Genomic DNA, 18,371 nt, shown 5'->3' with positions numbered 1-18,371 from the left:
CTGCAAAGAGGAGGCATTCGTTGCTACGCACCAAGGAAGATTTCCAACCCAGGCTGGCGGCTGCAAAAAGAAAAAGAACCCCAGTGCACACACACACGCAACGCCGAAATCATCGACCGTGGACTGCGTTCGACAACGAGCCAGCTAAACAGCGTTTTGGAAAAGTCGTGAGTGGGCTGGGTGGGGGAGAGAGAGAGAGAGACACGTCTCCCCAGAAATTCTGTCCAGGCAGAGAAAAACTGCAAACAGGATTGTCCTGGCAAAGCAGCTTGGAGTTAGCTGTTTTAAAATATCTCTCAGTTCAAGCGCATTGTTCAATGGCCAGGCAAGCTTTTGCACCCACATCAGACTAAACACAGAAACAAGAAGAATACAGCGCATCAACATACAACGAAATCAAACCAGGTGAAACGATAAGAAAGTAAGGAACAATGTAAAGAAACTGCTAGCAAGTGAATCATGGACTCAAAGCCATCAAATTAATTAAAATAGTTCAATGACCCGTTGGAATTTTACAACTTCCTCTCTCCTAAACCAGCTCCCCAAATTTAACGGTGCGATATGTCACAAAAAAAGTCTATCCCAGCCAATAAAAATAAGGGGAATTATCGCTAATAGTAGCTGCAAGGGGCAGATGGAGGTATCAAATCCAGAAAGCTAAATGCACGGGGCATGCCCAAAGAAAGGGAACCAAACCCTCTAACTTCTAGCGTCTTCAAATATTTACACACCACCTCTCAACCACAGCTGGAGCGCACTAGGTTGGTGAAGGCGACCTAGCAACGGAGTCACCTTCGAGGACATTGCCAAACATAAAGATGGTGGACACTGGGACTCTGCAACTTTTAGAAGAGAACCAGGGCAGGCATCAGTGGTGGCCCAGTAGGGGCGCTGAGGGCTGAACTGCCCAAAGATCCTGGGTGCTGACACCGAGAAGGCCCTGTTTCTTAGCCGCCTACATCTTAATATTCAGGCGGGTTCACGTGGGTGTAATTGATCCTTCAGGCACTTCGGCCCCAATCCACTTTAAGGCTTTACGGATTGAAGTCAACACCTTAAATGGAGCTCAGGGGGAAAAACCGGAATGCTTTTTATTATCTTTTTAACCAAGTGTTTATTTTAACGTTTTCGTTTCTAAGATTGTTAGACAATAAAATGGACACCAGCAAAGTTTCTTCAAGTACTAGGAAAAGCATGATCCCCGTCGCTAACACCAGCCGATAGCTTCCTGCTGTTATTCCGTACAGAGTGAAATTTCCAAACCACCTTCGAAGGAGGCCCCACGTAAAGCACTCTGCACTAACCCAGTCCGGATGCTGTTGTTACTCCGCCACGGCTAACTGTAGCCGTCCCACAGCTTTGCTTGCCTTGCGTTCCCCCGTGGGATTCCGGAACTTCTCTCCAGAAACACAGTGTCCCACAGGTGTCGGCTGCCGTCACATCTCCGAGGGAGGCGACGGAAAGAAAAAGAGCATCCCTTTGCTGGAAAGGCGAGACAGTTCATTTCCTCTGCTTCTCCCCTCCAGGGCCTGAGATTGACACGGACAGGTGGTTCTCCAAACACAGGTGGTTCCCCAAGTGCTGAGGCTGTAATTCGAACCTGCACCTGCAATTTAGGGCAGCTGGAGAGGAGATGCTACAGCAAGAATGACACCTCTTGCATCAACTCCAGCGGCCTCTCTGCACAGACACCCCCTCAGGGCTCCCCCTCTCTGTCACACGCAAGAGAGTTGCCGGGTTTTAAATCACCTGCAGCTAGTGCTGGGTCACACCTAGGAGCACGCAAAACAAAGGTAAAAGCCGGGACCGTGGGGAACTTCAGCTTTCAAGCAGAGAGTTGGGATTTGGCAAGACAGATGTGCTGGACTGGTAGCAAAAGCCCGGCAAACCCCTGTGCCGGTTGGACAACACACACTACTGTATTTCTTCGATTCTAAGATGCACTTTTCCCCCCATATAAACATCTCTAAAAACGGGGTGCGTCTTAGAATCGCAGGTCATTTATTATTTCTTAGAATCAAAGCTTTTTTTCTGTTGGTGGTACTGAAATTAGTGTGCGTCTTACAATTGATGGCGTCTTAGAATCGAAGAAATACGTAATTACGAGGAGTCAGAGGGCCTTCGACCAATTTCAGTAAGAAAACAAAAAAATAGAGGCAAAACAGAACCAAGATGGTTTCAGAAATAAAACCCAGCAGTTTTTCCCCCAATCCTCCCCACTTCCAGACATCCCATATTTCCAGCCTGTGCCAGAGATCTATAAGGGCGGAAAGAAAGGGGCGGGTTTCCACTTTGGGGCAAACTTCGGAGAAATCTCGAAACAGCGCCATGTTAGAAAATGATTTCCTGTCTTATTGATCAGGGGTTGGCAACCTCTGGGGATTGGTGGGCATACATTTGGAATTTCTGAAGGCATGCCATGGGTGCTCTCACAAAATGGCTGCCCTGGGGGTGGGCCTTGCCCATTCACAAAACAGCCGCCATGGCAGGCACGGCCGGTCACCACACATCGTTTCCCAGAAGGCAAAAAGTTAAGACCAAAAGGAAAGTTACTTGCCCCAAACTTTAATATGAGAGAGGCCAGTGATCCAAACCACAAAACCACGCTTTGGACACCAACGAAAGATGCAGCAGGCCAGCCTCCCAGTTAAAACAGAAAGACAGGGTAATTTAATAAAAATCTTAAGAAAAGGATAAAAAAAATTAGAGGGGCAGGCAGGAGCCTGCAGGAACCACACTGGAGATTCCGCTACATCCTGGGAACAGGTGAGACCAAATACCGGGTTGCTTTCACTCAGCAGCAGGGGAAATGGGGAGATTTGGCTAAAGGCAGAAAGCAGAAATGAGCCCACAGCAGAAGAACATAAGAAGAGCCCTGATGAAGGATCAGATCAAGGGTCCGTCTAGTCCAGCATTCTGTTGACATGGTGGCCAACCACCTGCCCACAAGCAGGACGTGAGTGGAACAGCACCCTCCAGCCCATGTTCCCCAGCAACTGGTGTCCATGGGCATGCTGCCTCTGACACTGCAGGTAGCCAAGAGCCATCAGGGCTAGTAGCCATGGAGAGCCTTCGCCTCCTCCTCCAGGAATTTGCCCAATCCCCTTTCAACGCCATCCGAAGTGCCTGTACGCCAGCTTCTCATTCTCCAACGTTACCACAGCTTTGCAGGTTTCAAGGGACGGAGAGCTGCTTGAGAGAGAGCGGTGGTCCATCCTGCCCCGTATCGACTGCTCTGTTTGTGCAAAGATCCTTTCCTCATCGTCCGCCACCCGTACGGTTGAAGCTAGACCTCTCCCACACTAGAGGCCTTCAAGAGACCGCTGGACAACCATCTGTCAGGGATGCTTTAGGGTGGATTCCTGCATTGAGCAGGGGGTTGGACTGGATGGCCTTATCGGCCCCTTCCAACTCTGCTATTCTGTGATTGATCTAGAGACCTTCTGTCTGTAAAGCATGGCACTCTGTCATAGACCCATAGCATGGTGGAGGAGTTGAAGAAAACAACCAACCTCCCCGTGTGGGAGCTTAAGATGTCACCGATCGTCCTTAATTGCAGAAAACGTGCTTGGGGCCTCCCGCCCAACGGCTGCGAAACCCAGCCAGCCCTGCAACAAACCTGCTGCAATGCTCAGTATCAGCCTCCCCCAACCTGGTGCCCTCCAGATGTTTTGGCTGCAACTCCCAGCATTCTGACCCCTGGCCATGACGCCTGGAGCTGATGGGAGTTGAAGTCCAAAGGGCAACAGGTTGGGGAAAGATGCTCTCCTTCACCCCTGGTTGCAACAAAAGCAGTGTAGCAGCCAAGTAGTACTATTACTAATAGTAGCACTACTACTAGTAGTAGTGTTATAGTAGTAGTTCTCCAGAGCGTTGGTTGGGGAATTAGTCAAAATGCTTACACATCTCAAGCTTGGGAATCCAGTTTTTAAATAACGACGTAGATTATGCCAGATGTCCAACTCCATCTAACAGCACCAAACATGCGTCCACATTGCCATCACCGCAAAATTCTGATTAAGGTGATTATCAGCGAGGCCTGCAGGTCGGGCTGGGAGGGGGGGTGTCCTTTCCCCACCTCCAGCACATTTCTGCCATCCCTTACCTTCCTCTTCCGCCAGAGTCGCGCTCAACGAAAAGGATACATTTTCACCGCTCCCGATTTGGTCCCAATGGCCATAATCCGCAGCTTGGGGTCGAAGGCCAAGGAGCTGGGCTGGTTGGGGAAGCCATGCTCCACGGTCTGGAAGAAAAAGAAAGAGATGGACGTCTTGGAGTTACATTGAGGGTCTCGTAGAAAGCGTTCCAAAACGGAGGGCCGGCCGGCCAATTATTATCATCATCATCATCATCATCATCATCATTATCATCATCATCATTATCATCATCATCATCATTATTATCATCATCATCATTATCATCATCATCATCATCATCATTATTTGCATTTATATATCGCCCCATAGCAGAAGCTCTCTGGGTGGTTGACAAAGATTATAGAGGCCTAGCTGTTGTACCTGGCGTTGCTCTGGCCCACTAAAATATATGTCTGCGAGATAATCATATTAGTAGGCCAGTGCTAGGCCTGTGAGTTAACTTTTAAACAAATTAAATTCATTTCTTTTCTCTCTCTCTCTCTCTCATCCCTGACACCGGCCAGGGCTGCTTTAAAGCTGCAGCGCTCCATGGCCCACTTGACCATCATCTGCTCAGGGCTCTTGGCGGGTGCCAGGAAGCCTTCAAGGGCGGATGGGTTGAAGGCCTGCGCCTGCCTCAGCCTGCACCTCTCACCCACCAAGTGCTCCATCAGGAGCCTATACTGAAGGACCAGGCCCGGGCCAGGCACTTGCCCTCCTTCGTTGGGCCTGTTCCTGGGCGCGCGCAGAGTGCCTCCCCTCCCTCCCTCCCTCCCTCTTAAAAGTGAAGGCTATGCACTTGCTTGCCCCAGATTCTGAGAAAACACCAGTATCAGGACAGAGTGCCTTTGAGCATGTTCAGCCTCACAAAGTCACACTGTTGTATCCAGTTATGATTATAAAACAACACATTGCAGGTGGGAGGAGGCACCACAAATGGAGAATTAGGCCCAAACCCAGCCCTCCGGGGATGGGGCAGGAAACCATGCCCCTTTGCCCACTACCACCAATTTTTTTGTGGTTTGCACCATTTCCCCTCGTTCTGAAAGGTTGAAACACCTCTCCCAAGGCTTTACTACAAGCGGGAAGTGCATTAAGGTAATAGAGCTTTGTTGCAAGGCAAATCCTGCACATACTTCTGCCTGACGTCCAAGGGGCAGATATTCGTACCAAGATGCACAAAAAATCAAATGGGGCACCAGGTTTCCAAAGTACACAAAAGTCCGGAGACGTTCATAAAGCCGACACAACAGGGGTGGGGAACCAGAGACCTACGGGCCAAATTTGGACATATTGGCACAGCATAAATCACAGAGTCCGTGAGGACCAGAAGCATCCATGACCCAAGGGGGCCAGGTCTTGGGTGCTGAACTTCACCACCAAGCTCTGAATTCCACACATGAACACTGCAAAACAAGCCTGGATTTGTATAAGAGGAGGGATCGTCGCTCTGTGGTAGACCCCTTGCTTTGCTGCCAGGAAGTCCCAGATTCAATCGTCTCCAGGTGGGACTGTAAGGAGAAATCCTGCATGAAAGCTGCTGCCAGCCAGTGTTGACAATACTGGACTAGATGGACCAGTGATGTGAACCCCGGCATAGAAGAGGCTTCCTATAGTCCTACAACTGGCTTCCCTCCTTATAGGATCATAGAATCGTAGAGTTGGAAGGGGCCTACAAGGCCATCGAGTCCAACCCGCTGCTCAGTGCAGGAATCCACCCTAAAGCATCCCTGACAGATGGTGGTCCAGCTGCCTCTTGAAGGCCTCTAGGGTGGGAGAGCCCACACTAGAGGCATTCCTTTCTCCTCCCTAACGTATCCTGTCTTCATCTTTAGATTGCAAGCCGGTAGGTAGGGCTCATCACTTACCCCCCACACACCATGCGATCTTAGGCACGTCATTGCCATGATTTTAGGCATGGTTTTTGCAAGATGGCCTCACAGCCGTTTACAGAAGCAGCGATGACTATCTAAACGTGCTCTCTGAACAACCCCAGGGCCGCTTGGTGGTCTTCCATCGCTGGCCAACAGCTCTGTCCAGAGAGCCAAGCCAGCCCACGCGAGGCAGGTGGATGGATCCTTTAACTTTGCTCCAGCCCAAGATGGACTCCAGAGAGCTCATGTTTTACCCAGAAAGAAGGAATAGATTAATAAAGACTTGGCCGAGAGTTCGGTGCATAGCGGTCACTCCCTCCTCCTGGTCTCCCCCGAGAATCCTTTCAGCCAAGACTTTCAGCATTTCCCCCCCCCCCCCACCGGCCTGGACCGGACAGACAAGCAAAGCTTTTCAGCCAAGTCCAACTTTGCTTTCTCTCGGGCATCGGGGTCAATGCGAGCGAATGGAGAAAGCCAGGCAGGCAGAGAAGAGATCCATTAAAAAATGCTATGGGGCAGAACACTTCCAATTTCTTTTCCTCCGTCAGCCCCCACAACAGACCACCCAAGAAAAGTGGGTGCCCTGGTGCGATGCAAGAAAGACACACGTTTGTGTGCAAGTGTAAGCTGAAAGAAGGACCCCGCGTGGTCATCTGGCTAGCAAAAGAGCTGGAACCGTTGTAGTGTAGAATCAGGAGATGAACAGGGGGGCCTGATCCCCAACAGACAACGGAGGAGTACACTGGATGCCTGTCAGCTCACAGCAAAAAGACAGCGATTTTCCCCTGCGCAAGTAAACCGGAACAAAAAGGCACCCAAATCTCCACCCAAGTGGGGCCCCAGAATGCATGTAACCTGGTACTCTATTATCTCAAGAGCAAGGAATGTTGCTAAGCACTAGAACAATTCAGGGCAGAGGCCTTTAGGACACAAATCTGCATATGCTAATTTATATCTACATATTTATTTTATTTATTTATTTATTACATTTATATACCGCCTCATAGCCAAAGCTCTCTGGGCGGTTTACAAAAGTTAAAAACAGTGAACGTTAAAAAACATACAAAATTTAAAACCGTCAAAAACATAAAAACAACAGTATATAAACAACGGTATCCATTTAAAAACAACGGTTCTGGAGTCCGTTAAAAACAAACTTAATGTTGTTAAATGCTGTTAAATGCCTGGGAGAAGGGAAAAGTCTTGACCTGCGCCGAAAAGATAACAATGTTGGCGCCAGGCGAGCCTCATCGGGGAGATCATTCCAGAATTGGGGGGTCACCACCGAAAAGGCCCTCTCCCTTGCTGCCATCCTCTGAGCTTCCCTCGGAGTAGGCACTCGGAGGAGGACCTTAGATGTTGAGCGCAGTATATGGGTAGGTTCATGTTGGGAAAGGCGTTCCGTCAGGTATGGCGGGTCCCAAGCCATGTAGGGCATTATAGGTTAAAACCAGCACCTTGAATTGGGCTTGAAAATCTGTGCAGGTTTCTCCCCACCCCACCAAAGTGGAAACATCTCTCTTAAGGCTGAGTTACTGGCAGCAAGAGCTTTAAGCTAGAACCGGCTGGGATGTTTGGGAATTTAGCCTCGCCCCTCTGGCCCCGCCCACTACTGGAATTCCGCGCACACACACACACACCAAAAGCTTCTCTGAAATCGAATCCGGCCCTCCAGCTGAAAGAGGTTTAAACAAACCTGCCACAGATGCATTCTTAACAGAGCGCCAACGCAACAACTCGTGGCTGCGTCTTATCACCACATCAGGGCTGGTCCTGCATCTTCGCCACCAGAGGATCAAGGGGGGGGGGGGAGGCAGAGGCCACATCAGGTGCGTTGTCGTCTTTTTTCTCCAGACGTGCTTTGAATGCCTGATCAACAAGGGAGATGGCCCTGCAGATAAAGGCTAGCCAGAAACATCTGGAGAAAGGGAGGAATTGGGCCATCCTCCAGCGCTCATAAATAGCCACTTCCTGACTTACCTGCGGCAGGTGAGGGTTGCCACCGCAAGAGCAGACGGAACCAGTTTTGTGAACTAGGCGAAAGCGTGCTCTGTTTGGGGCTGACGAACAGACAAACACGCTTCTCTTCTGTGATGTTTCTATTTGTAAGTCAGTGAACGTCTTTCACTTACATTTTTTTTAATTTAGATTATGAAATTACCACAAAAGAAGGAGGAAATCTGTTGTAATTTCACAATTAAAAAAGTAAATCAGGGAACTTGAGATCTGGACGGCTCACACACAAAGTGTTGTGAAGTTTGGCTGGTGAGATCCCCAAGTTGCAGCTGTTTAGATAAACAGCGCCGGACGTGGGCAGAAGACCTCAGGCTTGTAGGTAATATTTTATTAGAACCCCCCCCCCCCCAGGACCAGTCAACAGAACCAGGTGCAAAATAGTGGCCAGGGGGCGAGACAGGTGCAGAAGGTAAGACAAGGGGTGGAGCAATTTACCTGCAGAGACTGGAGTGACTCCAGATCAGGTATTCTAACACACAACTCTAAAATGGACTAGCAGAGCTGCACAAAAACTTTGTCAAAAGGAAACCAATTAACACTCCTGTTTGACAGGAGAAAAACCGCTGCGGCTGACAGACAAGCGATGAGCACAAGGCCAGCCATCGCAGGGATGCATTTTGTATTTGTAGCTGGAATCATCAAGGAAACTTTTTGCCCATCTACTGCAACACACACACACACCCCCACAGATCTGCCATCCACTTTCCCTAGCTTAAGAGTACATTACCTACAACAGTCACACTTTGGAGTCCAAAAGTAATACCACTACAACAGTTTGTTTCCGTTCTAAATCAGGCACTGTGTTTTAAATCTTTGCACCGCTGCTAGGTTCTGTTTGGTTATTATTTTTTATACCATGGTTTCAAACTTTTAAATGTTTATGTTGCGTTTTATTTGTTGTGAACCACGCAGGGAGCCTCGCCTATGGGGTGGCACAGGAATGCAACTGACAAAGGAACAAACACTACTTAAGCAACTGACATACTGATTTAGAGCATTCAAAGGTTATCGCATACTTTATCTCAGGAGTCCCAATAATCCTGTAAGGTAGGTCACTGTCATCCTCATCTTGCAAAGGCCACGAGGGAGTGACTTGCCTAAGGCCTCAATCCTATTCACACTTACTGGGGAGTTAGTCCTACTGAACTCAGTGGGATATATTACTGAGTAAACATGCACAAGATTGCAGCCTGCTGCTGTGAAACCGCTGAGCAGCTGAGGACAAATTCGAACCACGGGCTTCCCCGATTCATAGGCCAGTCCTTGCTGCTACACCAGCTATGCTCAATAAGCCAAAAATACCTGCTGTCCCATGCCCCCAGCGCAAGACATACCATGTCAAAAGTCCACCTTGAACATGTGGACAGCAGGGTGATGAGAACTGGTCTGGGGAAAGCATTTCCCAGATCCTGGGGCATGTGAAGAATTCCTTCAAGCTAACATTTCAACTATTCCCATGATCCCACCAGATCTCTAGCCGTTTCCCAACACCCCGTATACCATAAGCGTCAAAGTCGGACAGCGTTAGCAACACCACGGGCCACTCGGGCGAGATCCCACAAGAAAGCCACATAATTGTAATCTGACACATTGCGCAGAGTCCGGTGAACTTTGACGGCACTGACGCAAAGAATTTTAGGGGCCGAGCTGTCTCGGAGATATTAATTCCCAAATTTATTTATTTTTTAAAAGAGACTAGAGTTAAATTGACTACATTCCCACCCACCCTGGTATGCAGCACCTATTCATTAGAACTTCAAGCAGGGATGGAGTCACAGGAAATGATCCAAGGGCCATTCAGCTTCCAGTAACCACTACAGCCCAAATGGCACGTGCACCGCCCAAGAGGACAACCGTTGGGGTGGGAAAGGCTGAAGAGAGGAGAAGAGGAAAAGTACTGGATAGTGTGCATGGAATGGGGGGGGGGAATAATTAATACCCCCTGCCAACCACACAGCCAAAAAACACCCTAGTCATGAAAAACTTCAGAGTTGTTTGAAAGCCCTATGAGGAGAGACTGAAAGAACTGGGCATGTTTAGCCTGGAGAAGAGAAGACTGAGGCGAGACATGAGAGCACTCTTCAAATACTTGAAAGGTTGTCACACAGAGGAGGGCCAGGATCTCCTCTCGATCTTCCCAGGATACGGGACACGGAATAATGGGCTCCAGTTAAAGGAAGCCAGATTCCGGCTGGACATCAGGAAAAACTTCCTGATGGTTAGAGCAGTATGACAATGGAACCAGTGACCTAGGGAGGTTGTGGGCTCTCCCACACTAGAGGCCTTCAAGAGGCAACTGGACAACCATCTGTCAGGTATGCTTTAGGGTGGATTCCTGCATTGAGTAGGGGGTTGGACTCGATGGCCTTGTAGGCCCCTTCCAACTCTACTATTCTACGAACAGCAGATATGTGTCACAGCTTTTGCAAGACTGTTCCATTTCAGCTTGCAAACAGGGGAAGGGTTAAAGGTTTGAACTGTCTGCCCAGGAACAAACTCCATGGATGTACAGAATTAGCACAAGAGAGAAAGGAGATAGAACATTAGCTACTGCTAGATGCTCCAGCTACAGTCTTTTAATGAGCAGGACACTCGCTACATGGAGAGAATTTCATCATGGTATTTCCTACATATATATATATACACACACATACACACCCTGCAGCTGGAAATGAAGACTCCTGCCAGAGCTGGACCACCTGATTCAGCCAATCCCGTCACTTGGGTGTGAATCGTATTTTGGATCACAGTGCACACCCTGACCACTGCATCTTCCCACTCTTTGCAACCATGAGATCTAGCAACTTAAAGAATGCACAGCTGGAATTCCACTGAGCTGGCTACATGTGGGTTTTCTTCTGCCTTAAGGAATAAGCAGCGGTTCAATACAAGCAACCTAAGTAATCTGCAATGGCGAATTACATTCTCATTTTAGAGAAGGGACACACCGCATGGCCAAGGGCCAGGGGAGGACTATGCCGCACAGAGGCAAGACTTGAACCCAGGCATCAAGCCCACCTCGTCACATTGATCCTCTGCAATACGGATACACCAAGACCCCAACCAAAATTTCTCCCAATTACATTTAGCCAGTGTAAGAAGAGCTTCTCAAGTAGAGGGTGATCAGGGGTCTCTCTCTCTCTCTCTCTCTCTCTCTCTCTCTCTCTCTCTCTCTCTCTCTCTCTCTCACTCACACACACACGCTTGGGTTTGGGCCCAGACATCAAACCTCCAGGGTTAGGGGCAGAAGCACCATGGCTTATCCCAAAGCCATCCAAATTGGTAGCCATCACTACATCTTGTGGTAGCAAATTCCATGGTTTATCTACACGCTGTATGAAGAAGAACACACACAGGACTGCTCTATAAAGAGCAACTCCTGTACGATCGTTGGACACCTTTACACAGAAGGAGACCGGGGCTGTCCAAGAGCGCCAACCAGTCCCCGCTTCCGGCTTGAGTAGTCCATTCCGTACAAAACGCGTGTTTGAAGATAACTCCTTCCATCACGGCTTAAAGATGCGCAGCTAGGATTAATTTATGCACAGAGAGGCCCTGAGAAGAGCGAAAGTAACAGGAACTCCTTGCGGTTCATCGCTGGGCCATCTGCCTACACAGCTCACCACACAGATGTTTACTCCAGAGAAGCACGCACCCCTGGTGGGGTCATGCAGCGAGCCCTTCCAAGTCAAACACGCTTCGCTGACTCCCTTGCCAAAGTTCAAAAAAATAATAATATTGCATCAACATTGGGAGCCCTACAGAAGAGTAAGGCGGCTTGCTAAACCCCTGCCTTTTGGAATTCAAATAAATAAATAAATGGCTTCGTGCCTTTTCGCCAGACAAAGATTTTCCTGGAAAGACGACGGAGCTTTTGATAACTTTTACCAGGTAACTTGGGAGGGGGAGGAACACGCAGAAGAATCCCCACATTCACCTGGATCAGCTGAAATGTGTCAATGGGGGGGGGGGAATGACACAGACAAGGGAGGTGTCCCGGTTGCAATAATAATAATAATAAATAATAATATATTTATTTATTACCAGCCTCACCCGCTGGATTGGAACGGCTGAACCACTGGGGTCATTGGAGCTGTAGTAGTTGGAACTTTGATAAAGGAAGGCTAAGGTTCAAATCCCCACTCAGCCATGATGTTTGGCAGGTGACCTTGATCCAATCACCCTCTCTCAGCCGATCCTACCTCATAGGGGTGTTGTGAGGATAAGTGGCAGTAGGGGTCGAGAGAAGAAAGCTATATATGTCACCACGAGCTCTTTGGAGGAAGGGTGGGATCACAATGCAGTAAAATATGCAGCACAACTACTCAAGAGGTGGAGACAGGTGCTTCGGAGGGCGGATTTGGGGGGGGGCATTAGAAGACGGTACTGAGCCATGGGACACAAGCCTGCACAAGAGCCATCGAAAGGAAAGGAGGGCAACACGAGAGGAGGAATGCCTGGTGGATCAAGCCCCAGGTCACAAGCACCCGTCTCAGCTTTTCTACCCCAAGAGGCAAATCATTTCGGGCACGTACCAAATTCAGTTTCTCCCCTTAGCGGAGAAAGAAGAAATTGTATCGCAACATCTCTTGATCGACAACTTTAGGAATGGGGTGGGAAGAGAGAGGAGAGGAAGAAACGGGTGAAGTTTCCCAAGGAGGATGTAACACGCCCAAACGCACTCCATATGTTCGCTTGCCACAGGGAGCAGCTGTATTGGTCTACTCTAGGATTCTGCGTGTAAAACACGATTTGAGAAGGGAGCAGGGGCACAGAACTAGACACAAAAAATTGAAGAGATGGGGGCAAGGTATTTACCGAGAGCAGCTTTTCCTTGCCCTCTGCAGAGGTGTTGGACCCCCATCTGCCCCAACCCACCTGGGAACTGTAGTCCGACACATCTGCAAGGTGCAAGGCTGGGGAAAGGCCGGACGTAAGCTTAATCTATGCCTGCGGCTGGGCCCTCTCTCCGCCAACCCAAGGCAGGCATTGAAGGGGTTAAGCAGGCTCATGAAGCCACCACAATGAAGAGGACAAAGGGGGTGCAGGGGGGGGAGAGACTGTAAATCAAGATGGGGGGGAGGAAAGCATCCCCTCCAAGGGGGAAAGGCACACAGAGAGCAAGCCAGCTGAAGCAGAAGTTTGTAGTTCTTAAGGGCCGGCCTCTTTGCTGTTAAGTTTGAATCCAGGCTGGGAGACCGTGTGCCGCTTTTTAGCCTGCCGTGGCCTAGAGCTGTGGCTTCTCGGAGCAGATTCTCCAACAAAACGAGAGCAAGAAGCAGGCAAACATTTCAGCCGCACCACCAACAGCAACCCTATGAGAACACCAGGAGACCTGAACCCACAGAACTCTTCCCCTCTAACCGGTTGGTGTGTGTACTCGCTCCGGAAAAGCGGTTATGTTTTAAGACGTGTCCGAGCTAAAGCAGGGGGCAGGAACCCTCCTGAACCCCCAAAACCAAGCTAAAGCAGGGGGCAGGAACCCTCCTGAACCCCCAAAACCGAGCTAAAGCAGGGGGCAGGAACCCTCCTGAACCCCCAAAACCGAGCTAAAGCAGGGGGCAGGAACCCTCCTGAACCCCCAAAACCAAGCTAAAGCAGGGGGCAGGAACCCTCCTGAACCCCCAAAACCTGCCCCCTAATCCCACATTAAGGAGGCAAGCCCTAGAACTCCCGGCTGCACTCTGGACGTGATCGGAGGTACTGCTTAGGACTTCTTCGTCTTTCCAAGTCCCAGCACTGAAAAAAGGGGGGCTGCACCCCAGTTCATCCCTGAAACATGAACTCCCACTGTAACAGCTGTCTGTTGAAAGGAGGAGGATTCAAATAGGAGAGAAGGCCCTGCCTTCACTACCCCAAACGGTCCCCGAGAACGTTTAATTACATATATATATATATATATGAACTTATCATTCTTTTTAAGTTTGGCTTTCCAGTACTGAGAGAGAGAGAGAGAGAGAGAGATTGTTACAAGAGTTTTATTGCTTCCATCCACCCAAGGGGCCCCCTCTCAGAAGAAATTAAGGGGGTTGGGGGGGGGGTTACTACAGATGCCTGAGAAAAGGGGGAGGAGGAAAGAAACCCACAGCATCACAAAAGAGACAGGAATCCAATCCCGGGCTCAAATTGCCTTTTCTCTCTGGACCAAAGAGAGGCCCGAAGAAATGGTGTCGAAGGAAGAGAGAAAAGGGGGGAGGGGGAACGGGACACACGACACAGAAGGAGCAGTTTGCAAAGAAGAAATCGCCTTTTAAGTCTCGGCAAAAAAACAAAAGATTTGGGTTTTAATCCTGTCTCAGCCAGAGCAATCCTTGGAGATTGGGAGGGACTGGGGCTGTTTGGGGTGGGGGGAGTCCGCATGAAATACAGCCTAACGGTGCAGCCAGCAACTCCTGCCCCAAAACACCCACCCCACCCACCCACCCTCCCAAAATCAAGAACTCGACATCTTCAGGCTCCCAAGCGTTGCAGCGCTGGGAAGAGAGGATGGAATTTGCAGTGCAAAAAGAAGAAAAGGAAAAGGGGGGGGGGGGAGAGCCATTCTTCCACCGACTCCTCCCATGAGGAGGAGAAAGAAAGAGGCACCCTAATCTGCGCTGGGGGGGAGCGTGGGACGCCCCAAACAGACCCACAAAAAGCACACGCATTTGAGGCGCCACCGCCGGGCCCTTTGTGTTCCGGGGTGCAAGCCAGGAGCGCGGGGGGGGGGGTTTTTGCTCCGGGAAAGTTACTTCCCCCCAGAGTGGCCTTTTCCTCCTGCAAAGGGCTTCGCCCATTCCCTCTTTCCCTCTCCCCGGCGGACAAATCACAGTTCCTACTTTGGGACTAGATCTCTCTGCACACTTCAAAGGAGTGAGAGCAGCGTTGGTTTGAGAGCGAAGCACCCTATGCAGATGCAAGGAAGGGGGGGGGGGGGAGAGGGAGGAAAGGAAGCGACTCCAGAGCAATACAGGGAACAGAGGGAGGGGTAATCCAGATTCTCCCCCCTCCCCAGCCCCAGTTTTCAGAAGATAACGAGCTGATCAACCCCACGCTTCTGCAACTCCTTAAACTACAGAGATGCCTCCCTTTCAATATTGAAAGAGATGGGGGTGGGGGTGTTGCAGAAAGAACCAGACCCCCCCCCTTTTCCAAGGATGCCCCAAACTGATGCGCCTTCTCTCCAAGGGGTGGGTCTCTCTTTGCTTCTCCGAAAAAAAGAAGCCGGGGGGGGGGGGGGGGCGCAGGGCGCGACAAATCCACTCCACCAGCCTCTTTCCAAGGGGAGCCAGGACCAGCTGCCCTCCTGAAAGAGAGCAATGCGGCCAGTCCTCTTTCACAGAGGAATCTCGCCTCTTCCCCCCACCCCCCACACACCCCGTTTGGCCAAGGAGGAATAGGAGGGGGGGGGAGAATAAGACCCCGACTTTCAAAGGGGGGCTGAGCCAAACTGATCTCCCCTCGCCCCCTCCCAGAACAACCCTGCCCCCCCCCCGGCTTTCTCTCTTGTTCTTTTCCCAAGACTATAAAAGGAGAAAGGAAAATCAGGGGCGCCCCCACCCCCTTTCAAAGGGCCGCTCCCCCCCCCACCCTTCCCCAAGGCTGCACAAGGAGGGCGTAAAGAGCCCCCCCCGCCGCCCCCTAAATCCCCGCCCGGCGCTGGCCCGCGAAGCCCCCCCCCCCCCACTCCCCGCGCGTCTGGCTGGCCCCCTCGCCCCGCCCGGCTACCTTGTTGAAGGCGAAGAGGTCTTGCTTGGTCTTCTCCCGCTGGGGGTCGTGGCCCTGGCGGCGGAACCGAAACTTCATCATCTTGCCCAGGGCAGCCGGCGGCGGCAGCGGCGCGGGCAGCAGGGGCGGCAGGCGAGGGGGGCAGCAGCACTGCGGCGCGGGCGCGTCCCCCGGGCGGCGGCGGCGGCGGCGCCCTCCGCATCCAGCAGCGCGAGCGCAGGAGCGCCCAGCTCGCAAAAGCGCCCAGCGGTGGTGGCCCGGGCGGGCGAGGGGAGCGAGGGGGGGGGGGACGGCGGGCCAGCCAATCAGCGCCCGGGCCAGCCAATCGGCGAGCCTCCGAGGGGGGGGGGGAAACTCGGCCAGACAATGGGCTGCCGGTGGTGCTGGAGAGAGACCCAGCGAGGGAGGAGGAGGAGGAGAAGCAGCAGCGAAGGAGGCCGAGCGCCCTGCTCCAGCTGCTCCCCAGCGCCGCTCTGCGACTGCGCAGCCAAGCCAACGCCTGCTGGGAAGTGGAGTTTTTAAAACTAAAAAAAAAAAAAAAATTGGGGGAGGGGTTGGTGCTTGCTTTTGTTTGTTTGTGGGGCATTAAAGTAGGGTGACCCTATAAAAAGGAGGACAGGGCTCCTGTATCTTTAACAGTTGTATTGAAAAGGGGATTTCAGCAGGTGTCGTTTGTCTATATGGGGAACCTGGGGAAATTCCCTCTTCATCACACCAGTTAAAGCTGCCCTCTTTTAAATCTGGTTACAGTATAGCTGCAGTATAGCTCCTGCAGCTTTAAATGTTGTGATGAAGAGGAAATTTCACCAGGTGCAACATGCATACAAATGACACCTGCTGAAATTCCCTTTTCTGTGCAACTGTTAAAGATACAGGAGACCTGTCCTCCTTTTCATAGGGTCACCCTAATTAAAGCCCCAGGTGAGAAAGAGCTGGGCGGGGCTCCTCCTGCAGCATGGAGGAGCTCTGCGGGAGAAAGGCGGGCAGCAGGTGGAGGGACACCTGCGGGCGTGTCCTCTCTTCATGGGATGCTTTTTTGTTTAGGGTGACCCTAGGAAAAATCAGGTAGCTGGGGGAAAGGTAGCCACGACTGGGGAAGGCCAGGGCAAACCACCCCGCTGCAAAGGCTGCCCAGAAAACGTCAGCGAAAGCAGGCGTCCCTCAAGGAGTCAGCCATGACTCAAGTGCTTTGTAGGAGAGGTTCCTTTCCTTTCCTTTTAGGAAAAAGAACCTCAGAAGAGCCCTGAGGCTGGATCAGACCAGGGGTCCATCTAGTCCAGCACTCTGTTCACACAGTGGCTGAACAGCCATCGGCCCGGGATGAACAAGCAGGACATGATAAATGAGAACAGAGCTCTTGTATCTTTTACAGTGGCACAGAAAAGGGGATTTCAGCAGGTGTCATTTGCATGCATACAGCACCTGGTGAAGGCCCCTCTTCATCGCAACGGTTAAAAGCTGCAGGAGCCCTGCCCTCTTTTGTATCTGGCCACTGGAGTATAGCTCCTGCAGCTTTTGTGATGAAGAGGGACTTTCACCAGGGGCTGCCTGCATAACAAATGACGCTTGCTGACAATCCCTTTTCTGTACATCTGTTAAAGATACAGGAGCCCTGTCCTCCTTTCCGTATGGTCACCCTACCCACCTGCTCTCCTCAGGGATGGGTGTCAGCCAGGGGAGTTGGCAACCTCCGGGCATCATCCCTTGAAAATACTCTTCACGTTTTTACAGCTACTATTATGCATAATAATACTATTATTACTACTACTATTACTATCATTACTATTATTATTTAAGCATCCTATTTGATAATGATGTTTTGTTTTGTAACTTGTTGTAATCCACTCAGGGATTTTTAAAATGGGAAGCACTATATGTATCCTATATATAAGTCAAAGTCGGGAAATAGTTGGTCATCCCTTTTTGACTGCCTCCCTGTTGAGCGATTCTCATGAAGGACACTTCATGAGAAAGCTCTTGACACATAAATTCCATGAATAACAACGGTTTTCACTATAATTCAAAGCTGGGAGTTTATGTCCATGAAGCATTAAAAAAAGAAAGAATTAGGCTGTTTTATGACAAAATACTATAAAGTTTTACTTTTCATATATATATAAAAAAAACCAAGTATAGCCAAAAATATAATTAATTGCAAACTGGAGCAAAATGAAATATGAACACACACAAAATCTCTGTGCGTCTTTATAAATATCAGTGCAGGCTAAATTACAATGATATGCTAGTAACGTACAGCCTGTAAACAAATCATGAAGGCGTTAAGAGACACCTGCAGTTTAAAGTAACCCAGTCAAAGTTTAGTTATTGCTCAGAAACAGCTGTTAAAACTTAACAAAATATTTAAAACTCTCGGTACACCTTTAGTTAAACGTTTCATTAAATTTGATTTTTCTCCGTGGACTATGTTTGCATTGCAAGGAACCAATATGTGTGTGTATATATATATAGGGTGACCCTATGAAAAGGAGGACAGGGCTCCTGTATCTTTAACAGTTGTATTGAAAAGGAAATTTCAGCAGGTATCATTTATATATATGGATAAACTGGGGGAATTCCCTCTTCATCACAACAGTTAAAGCTGATGGTGTCCTGCCCTCTTTTAAATCTGGTCACTCTA

The 18,371-nt window shown here is 50.1% G+C and overlaps 1 protein-coding gene across 2 annotated transcripts in view; it reads right to left on the bottom strand.

The window, feature by feature from the left end:
* LLGL1 (LLGL scribble cell polarity complex component 1) overlaps positions 1-15,859 on the bottom strand; it is a 56,245-nt gene extending 40,386 nt beyond the window's left edge. The window contains exons 1-2 of one of the 2 annotated variants that reach the window (XM_063143237.1): positions 15,734-15,859; positions 4,146-4,243 (exon numbers count right to left, since the gene is read on the bottom strand). In XM_063143237.1, coding sequence (XP_062999307.1) covers positions 4,146-4,243; positions 15,734-15,814 — 179 coding nt within the window. In that variant the 5' untranslated portion in view covers positions 15,815-15,859. The remainder of the gene's footprint in view (positions 1-4,145; positions 4,244-15,733) is intronic. The other variant, XM_063143236.1, reaches the window with a different exon arrangement.
* Positions 15,860-18,371: the final 2,512 nt, after the last annotated feature.

This window comes from Elgaria multicarinata, chromosome 17 (assembly GCF_023053635.1).
Source record: "Elgaria multicarinata webbii isolate HBS135686 ecotype San Diego chromosome 17, rElgMul1.1.pri, whole genome shotgun sequence".
Taxonomy (NCBI): Eukaryota; Metazoa; Chordata; class Lepidosauria; order Squamata; family Anguidae; genus Elgaria; species Elgaria multicarinata.
This window is presented reverse-complemented; position numbering and strand designations above follow the sequence as displayed.